Genomic DNA, 9,192 nt, shown 5'->3' on the forward strand with positions numbered 1-9,192 from the left:
CAAAAATTATATCAGTGAATTCGTATTCGAAAGAAGTTTTTAATTATGTAATTTTTTCACCCGCCGCAGTCGGTCTCGTTCGTTAAATTTATGGTCAAAGTTTGACCTCGGGAAGCGCGGGGGCACTATATTTTAGAATGGAGGGAGTAATAGCAGAAGATAGAGCAAACGGTCCAAGCAAGCGCGTATGTGCCAAAACCCTTCCAACACGGCGTCCGTGACCATCCCGAAGGACTCTCCTCTCTAGAAACCTTTGCGGCTCCGGTGTTCCAAATTCCAAAACCCACCCCCGAGGCAAAGGAAGGAAAGGCACCGCACCCACCTCGCGATACAAAAGCGCAGAGAAAGCGAGGAGCGCCCCCCCCGTATCCCACCACCCCGACCCGACCCCCTGAGCGCCGCAACCGCCCGCCTGCCCGGCCGCGATGATCCAGCTCCTCTTCACCCTGCTGGCCGCGGAGGCGGGCATGGCGGTCGTCCTGCTCTTCAAGACGCCGCTGAGGAGGCTGGCGATGCTCGCGCTCGACCGCCTCAAGCGCGGCCGGGCCCCCGTCATGGTGCGCACCGTCGCCGCCACCGTCCTCGTCGTCCTCGCCTCCAGCCTCCACAGCATGGCCAAGATCCACGGCCACGCCGGCGCCGGCGAGCTCGACGCCCCCGCCGCGCTCAGCCCCACCGACCAGGTCCTCCTCGCCCGCCACCTCCTCGAGGCCTCTCTCATGGGTACGTGTGCCTGCCTACGGGACCGACCGCCCGTCCGTTCCCCTCTTGTCTGTTTTTCCTCGCGTTTCCTGAATTTAGATGAGAGCGCATGACTTGATTTCGCTCTAGCGCATCACGACGTTCCTTTGATTTTAGTCTGACGGATGAGTTGTTCAATCATGGTTTGGAGAGATTAATAAGTAATTTATTAGCTGCATTTGGTTAACATTTTGGAGTAATCTACAATTTAATGACATATCGAGTAAAAGATTTCCTCATTGTACCTTACTTTATTCTCTATATCTGTAGTTTAATGTTATAGAGTAAAAGATTTCCCCAGTGTATCTTACTTAATGCTCCATACCTGTAATATAATTTTCTGATTACTGTTCAATTCAGTTATAGATATAGTGTCTGCACTCAAATTGTTTATCGCATAATTGGAATTACGAATGTAGGGTGTTTCTAACAAAGATGGGGTAACCTTTCACGTTAAGTGTCTTATTTCTCTGCTATAATTTTTGTCCTAAACGTAGTACTCATGAATTCACTTGGTGGTGTTGAAACCAATGTTATTTACAGAAATATTTTTGTTCCACTTTGCAAACTATTTTACGCTGATTTGTTAAGATGTACTGGGAACTTTGTATGGCATAAATATTCAAGAAAGTGTGGCAAACTTATCTGCTTTGGTAATATTTCCTATCATACCCTTGTTTAATAAGTCATTGATGATGCAATTTAGGAATTAGGACCATGCATAGACCGAAGCTTATGCTGCTCAGGCTGTTTGTGCTATATGCATACTATTTGCTGTTTGTGCTATATGCATACTATTTTATGGGTATATTCAGGAACGTTCTCATACAACCTGTGATTTTTATGTAGTGTTCAGTTTGGCCTGAAATCTTTTGTGATTACCCTTATAGCAAATGCAAAAACGAATTACGGCATTTATGCATGTCTATTATACCTGATGTATTGACATTTATGCTATTTTGGTTTTTTTGGGTGCTTTGCCTTTTTCATATATTAAATCCTTGGAAAAAATTCACATGATTTGATTTATGCTCATCAACTATTCTTGTTGTTCCAAGTGACTTGAGCTTTGGCCAGAGGTGATGAATGCTCTTGAAAGTTGTTCTGTTCTGGTACACCCATTTCATTATTTGGATGATGGGGCCCCTAGAGTTGGGGGGCTAATTTGACCGGCCTAATTCGTACTATGGTTCTTAAAGATTCAGACGTGAGTTGATGAGATCATGCAACATCCAACCACTGAAATTATATCTAGGAGACACGGACCTCAACATCATTAAGTTGAAGTTTTATAGGATGACTTTCCTCTTATACTTGTCCCATATCTGATATATTTGTGTTTGCTCTGGGACAGTTCATTGGTGGAGTGGGATCTTGATCACTCTTATTCAAGCATTTATTATCAGTTTCAGTTTTTGCAATTCCAGTTTTTCGCTTTCATTCGCTATTTAGTCCTGAAACTGACAAACTTGTGTACATTTAAGAAGTCGTAAAAACATTACAATAACATTTTTGAGTAAGTAGGTTGTTCAAGATAAAAACATGGGGAGGATTTGCTCTTTTATCATATAAAACCTTCTACATAGAGTAGAAGCGACCAGGTGAGATACCATAATTCTGATGTTGACAGGAGTTGAATCCTGATGAGTAGGAATCTGCTACTGCGATCCTGGGTTGTTGCCCAGTTGTCCTCTTTTTCATTCTTTTAATAGTGAGAGTAGTCCAGTCCAGGGGGCGGGTCAGGATCAGTGGGCTGAACTGGGCCATAGTGTGCTCTCTCCAGGATTTGGTATTTTTTGGGCCAAACATTGCACATCTCTCTGCTGTACTTGGGCTAGGCCGGGGCTATATTTGTGATATTATCTTTTGTTGCCTGTGGGCTGTGGCGTTGCCAAAACACCTTGTTATGGCTCAACTCTTATGTGGTTGATCTTATGTTTGTTATATTATTTTTCTTTCATTATTTTCAACCTTTTGAGGCTTCTTACAGTGAAAATAGACACTTTTATATTCTGTCAACAACCAAGTAAGCTAGTGGATCTGTTGCTTCAGAAAAATTATCCACAATTTTTTATCCTCAAAAAAGGAATTTCTCTGAACTTCCCTCTTTGTGATTCATCTTGGTTTGATGTCACACAGCTGCATGTTTCTGGATGCATATGACATTCTTGTACTAAATTACAGAGTAACATCTTTCTATGTTCATGTAGATTTTAGTGTCCAAATTCAGGGGTTTTCTCAGAATGCAGTTCCGCTTGACGTCTTTAGCACATTAGTGTTTTCTTGAGCCATTGGTAGTTTCGTAATAAAAAAATCATTTATAATGTGGTATATTGTTTGTTGGAGAGTGTTGAGTCAGTGTCTGGTTCTAAGCTGAGTCGAATCTACATTTTGATCCAGGTCACACAGTACTCCCTAACCCGCTTAATTGTTTCAGGATACATTTTATTCCTCGCTCTCGTCATTGACCGACTGCACAGCTACATCAGAGAGATGCGAGGGCTGAAGAAGAACCTGGAAGCTGTGTCGAAGCAGAACAAGACATTGGAAGAAGCAAAGCCTGGAAGGTCCGATGAGAGCAAGCCACACCACAACGACATTGCTTCGCTGAATGAGGAGATCAAGAAGCTGAAGCGGCAACTGAAAGAAAAGGCGGAGGAGGCCAAGGATGCAGAGGCCAAAGCACTAGCTGCCCAGACACAATCCGAAGGTCTTGCGCGCAAATACGACCGCCTGCTGGAGGACAACAAGCATCTCCATGAGCAGCTGCAGTCAGGAGACATCCCGCTGTCGCGTTCGGATGGCAAGAAGAATGCCTAAGATGTGGTTGGTCCTCATCAAGGTAGGTAAGCCTAGGTTTTTTGTCCATGACATGGTCTTAGTCTCTTATTAGTGTAAGTTTCGACGACAGCCCAATTCTTACTCTTTTTTATTGCGCTGTCTACCAGTCAGGAACTTGTGGAAGCCTGAAGACAGTTGAGAGATGAACATGACGTGAGTTACTGATAATCAGCCATCAGGGTAGTACCATCTTTACCGCATAAATGCTCTGGTATTATGTACCAGAACGCAAAATATCGCTCAATCTCTTACAGCCAGGTTTAGCCGTGACTATGCTAAGATGCCCTCCTGTAAACATCTAATGGTATATTGGTATTCGACTGAATGTTCTTAGTCTGATCAAAGTTGTAGATAGAACATGAGAAGTATTCATATCTCGACAAATTTAACTGCTGGTCGTTTAACCCTGGTTATCTTGCCATCAACTTGTCCAAACATGGAGAAACGGCCATTGAACTGTGGTTACCCTTTCATTAATTATCTGGCTTTCAATCATGCTTGTCTATATACCAGGTATGCCTGAATCCTGACAAGTATATGCTGGTGGCAGGTTCTACCATGCTCTTCTATTTCTTTACAGAGGGAGTACTAGTAATTTGATATGACGGGACAGAATCATTAGTGGAACAAAGCTAGATATACGTGCATACCGCGTATGTTAGATGTGAATCTCTCATCAGACGTGTGTGGATCACAGGACGACGGCGTACCAGTGATGCGATGAGATTTCGTTGCACCAAGAAAGAAATACTGGTATGTTTGATGCCATGCCGCATCCCGGTCACGACAAGATCTCATCGCGCACACGCCAAGATCTCTAGCCATGATGACCCAATCTCCACTGCATCCGTATCCACGTCCTTTATGGATTTCGGGCGTAGGCCCATACACGCATACTAGTACTATCCATTTTATAAAGGTACTAATAATAATCCGTAGTACCATATGCTGCTGCTCCTACATGGCTACGGCTTTTCGACCCATGCCCTTCCTGAACCTCTGTGGTCTACTTTCTTGCCTTGAAAGGAAATTCTCCTATATCCTCTTTCCTGGCCCACAGGGAAGTGGGACCCGGATGAGTTATGATATACTCCTAGCATGATACGCCAAAGATCTCTCAGATGTGAGTGAGGCGTGCGCAGTGTTTTCTCTCACGAGTTGATACGAACTTTGGGCATGGAGAGATCATTCTTCCATGAAAATGCACGTGCGAAATGGGACATGATGGGTGTTGCCTCTTTTTCTGTTGGTGGTTGTTGGTGAGTGGAAGACGACTAGCTACTGTATTAGCTTGTCAGTTGCAATTGCGCTAACAGTCTTGATCACACCATCTAAAAAACAAGACTTGGTCATACGACGTTGAACCCATCTTTGTAATGCAGGTGTCGGTTTCCCGTCAATTCTGTTGTACCATATTGCTGTTTTGTTCTTCTCATTTATCTATTGTGTGAAATGCATGTGTGAGTGCTCATGTACATGTCCATTAGTTGTGTAGGGCCGATTCAAAAGGAAATGTAGAGGAGAAAAGTCAAAAGGAGAAACGTGTTTGGGAATTGATCACAATGTGTTGCTGCTTTTTTCGAGGAGGTGACATTGTGTTAATTAGATTGTTTAATTGTTTAGCTTATTTACGTCGCATTTTCAGATTATCTAGCCACTTTATATTACAAATTTCAAATTATTTTAACCTCTCAAGTAAGACCAGAGCCCGAGAGACAATCCTTGGGTCCAAACCATTCAGTTTTGACATGCTATACAGCTCACAAAACCGGTGTAGAAGACCGTTGTGTCCTAAATCTTTCTGGTTTTAGATGATGTTGAACCCACAAGATGGAAACATTTCTTCAACCACATCGCTCTCTAGTATCTACACTGCGTGTCACTTGCAATTTTAGCACTACTCTAACAGTCTTAGTCACACCATCCAAAGAAAAAGACCTGGTCACACGATGTTGAACCAGTCATGTATGGTAGGTGTCGGTTTCCCTGGGAATTCTGCTATACCAATTGTTGTTTATTCTCATTATAATCTATTATGTGAAATGCGTGAGTGACTACTCATATACATGTCCATTAGTTGCGTAGGACGAATTAGAAAGGAACATGTAGAGGGTTAATCACAGTGTGTTACTTCCTTTTTCGAGCAGGTGAGAATGTGTCCGTTGGATGTCTAGCGTCCTGTATATGTTGCACTTTCAAATTATCTAACTAATTCATATTACACTTTTCAAATTATTTTAGCCCCCAAACACATACCTGAGCCCGAAAAGCTCTCATTGGGTCCAAAACATTCGGTTTTACCATGCTATACAGCTCACACAACTAGTAAGTGTCCTAAATCAATCTGGGTTTAGATGATGTATCACCGAAACCCACATGATTGAACCGTTTGTTCAACTACATCGCTCTCTACACCGTGCGGAACGTCTCAAAAGAGATAGAAGAACCTACCATAACACTTCGACCACAATTTTTGGGGTGGCTTCTGTGACGAGGGACGTTAATTACCGACCTCTCGTGGCTTGGCACCTCAGCTCTTGTCTGTCATGTGTGTTGTATTATGAGTGTCCTGATGGTTGATTTTTATTTACTTGCCCACTCAACCTTTTTCTCGTGTTCTTGTCTTACACCATGGCTTCTGCCTACTTTGAACCTTCTTTTCTACTCCTTCCTTTCGCGGCAAAGGGAAACCAGCGACACGTCATGTACTCATTTTAGAACTTGAAGGACTCACAAATCTAACACAATTAACATGGAAAAGAATATCCTTTAGCAAGAAAACCTACTTTTGGAGAAACTACATCAATTCTGACGAGAACAAATGCACCGTGCCAATGTTACATTGCAAAGATGAGACATGGGAACCCGTCAGTACAGGACGATCTTTTTAATGAATGGGACAACTTTTCATATTTCTCTTTTTTGGTACAAGGATAAGCTTGAAACTAACGGTGGGGTTCGGTTCTTTTAGTCCGAAGAGCCACTACAAAACATTTTTTTTGGGTGGGCTCTGCCATTGAACTCATGGTGGGACCCTGTCCAACATGGCGCCATCGTGCCCAAGCATAGTTAGTCTTCAAGTAAGAGCCCCCCATAGTTTGGAACGAACTTTCAAGAAAATTTATTTTGATCATCGCAAAATAATAATAAAAGCAACAATTTTTTTGAAAATTCGATGCTCGGAGTGAACTTTGAAAGTCGGACTATACATTCCACAAGAATTCTATAAACAAGCATATGTATGATAATTGAACTTCAGACCGAACATATGTAGCACAAGAGTCATTATTGTGCAATTGATCATGCAATTCAACACAACTTGGAGAGAAAAGGGGACTCGCATAATGATTCCCATTGACTTCAGGGAAAGAAAAAACATATTTATGAAGACAATATATTGTAAATAGTACTTGTATATAGTGTTTTTACTGAATCTTTGACCTAGGATACAATGAAAGTCATTCCCTGGCGGATCATTTTATATAAGTACAATGTTTGATCATGTTTGATTCCAAAAAAGTTTTGATTTTTTGACCATTTTTGAATCATTAAATTATTTTTGCATGTAGGGTGCGTTGGCACCTGAGAGCACCCGTGTATTTCCCACGCCCACGTTTCCTTTTTGACTCAAGTTTTCCAGTTCTAGAACCAAATAATTTTGATGCATTCCGTTGTTTTTGTGCTTTAGAGGAAGTACAATAAAGTGATGTAGGTGCTATAAGAGATGCCACATCGAATTGTGTCTAATTGGAGAAGAGAGGAGAGGAAAGAGAAGAGAAGCGGGCTACAAGCTTAAAGCCGGCTGTAGCACGAGCCCCAACAACCTTTATAAGGCTGGCCATAGCGGGGGTATCATAGCTGGTATCATGCACTCGGGAATAGCAAACATGACGATGTGGCAGGGAATTAAAGAAGAGGGGGGGTAGAGTAACATAGGTAGATAGCGTAACATAATACTGCTATACTACTTTGTGTCATGCATGGCCATAAATAAGGTCATCTATGATACTACTCTATGATACTGCACTATGAAGGTAGTATCATACACTAGTATCATATGCATGATACTAGTATATGATACTTCCCACTATGAGTAGCCTAAGGCTAGTCATAGTGGGAGTAACATAGGTAGTAACATGCATACCACATAAGCAAAAAATATGTTGTGGCAAGTAATTAAAGAGGAGAGAGACAAATAAAGTAACGTAATATGTTACCATTACATAACAGTTTTCAATGCAAAATGAGTCTACAAAGTAATAAATGAAGTGATGCATGACACTACACATATGTTACTACCCACTATAGAGGTAGTAACATAAATTAGTAACATATACATGTTAGGAACATAAACTAGTAATATATGCATATTACTAGTCTAAGTTACTCCTCACTGTGACCAGCCTAAGAGAAAGAGGTATGCCATATATTAATGGTATGACTAACTACTATATGAGTGGGCTATTAGGTTTTCTATAAGTGACATGGCAACTTTGTATAGTCGGCTCTCGGTTATACTATTAACCTTGCTTTTAATGTTCTACTAGTTGACTTGTCCTCTCCTCATACTACACCACTCGTGCACGTTCCACTTAATGATATAAGGGCATCTCCAACATCGACCCACAAACCTCTCGCATGCGTCCGGACCGAGGAAGCCATCCAACCGGGCCTGTATCGGTCCGCGACGCGGTCCGGACGTACTTTCTCCCGCAAACCGGAGACAAACAAGGGGGGGGGGGCTTTGCGGGAGTCCGAACCGCTCCCACGTCCGCTTCTGACCACCATGGCCCTCCTAACCCCCTCCTTCCGCGCCCGCGCGCATTCCCGCCCAGCACCAGCTGTCCGCATTCATGCCGTTGTAGAGCGCGCGGCACCACATTAAAGACAAGACGGCTCAGGGCGGACACAACCTCTCACTGCCTCCGCCACTAAAGTGGCGTGTCGGCCGGGGGCGCCGCCCGCGACCTGTCTCCGGTGTCTGTACCTGCTCAAATGCCGGAGACGCGTGACTGGACGGGAAGGGACATATATCTACCACGCCCGTTCAATGCCTCATCCGTCCAAATGCCTCCATTAAGTAGGCTCATCGGCCGAGAAACCCACTTCGACGCCGCGCATTGACACACCCGAATGCCTCGCCTCACTAGAATCCGCTATTTAAAGGCGGCCACACATGGGTAACTCCACACCACAACACAAGCTGCTTCCCATCCTCCTCCCTTGCACTGCATCGGCCATGACTGTAGGCGGCGAAGCTCTTTGTGAGAGCCTTTCCATGGAGTTGAAGCACACCATGGCCGCCCTTGCCGCCGCCTGGCAGAGGCACCGTGCCAGGCGGATTATGGCCGGCTTGCCGGCCCGCTCGCCCGAGGTCTCCGACGACGAGGTCAACACCACGATGAAGACGGGCTCCGACCCGGCTCCCGCGCCTCCTGTGCACGCCGGCTTCACAATGGAGCAGGCGCTGGTGCACTACAACGTCGCCATGGCTGAGGTGCAGCTTGCACCAGCGCCTTTGTCGGTGTTCCAGCAGGCGCATGAGGAACAATGTTACAACCTATAGGATCGAAAGTATGTCTAGAGGGGGGGGGTGATTAGACTACTTGA

The 9,192-nt window shown here is 44.0% G+C and overlaps 1 protein-coding gene across 2 annotated transcripts; it reads left to right on the plus strand.

The window, feature by feature from the left end:
• The first annotated feature begins 345 nt into the window (after positions 1 to 345).
• Positions 346 to 4,019, plus strand: LOC123169317 (B-cell receptor-associated protein 31). 2 transcript variants are annotated; one of them, XM_044587154.1, is made up of 3 exons: positions 346 to 723; positions 3,179 to 3,587; positions 3,690 to 4,019. In XM_044587154.1, the coding sequence occupies exons 1-2, from the start codon at positions 426 to 428 to the stop codon at positions 3,559 to 3,561; spliced, it is 681 nt and encodes a 226-aa protein (XP_044443089.1). In that variant the 5' UTR covers positions 346 to 425; the 3' UTR covers positions 3,562 to 3,587; positions 3,690 to 4,019. The 2 variants fall into 2 exon arrangements, with proteins under 2 accessions (XP_044443089.1, XP_044443088.1); XM_044587153.1 differs by having other exon boundaries at positions 3,179 to 3,583.
• Positions 4,020 to 9,192: the final 5,173 nt, after the last annotated feature.

The sequence above is a fragment of the Triticum aestivum genome, chromosome 7D (assembly GCF_018294505.1).
Source record: "Triticum aestivum cultivar Chinese Spring chromosome 7D, IWGSC CS RefSeq v2.1, whole genome shotgun sequence".
NCBI classification, from domain to species: Eukaryota; Viridiplantae; Streptophyta; class Magnoliopsida; order Poales; family Poaceae; genus Triticum; species Triticum aestivum.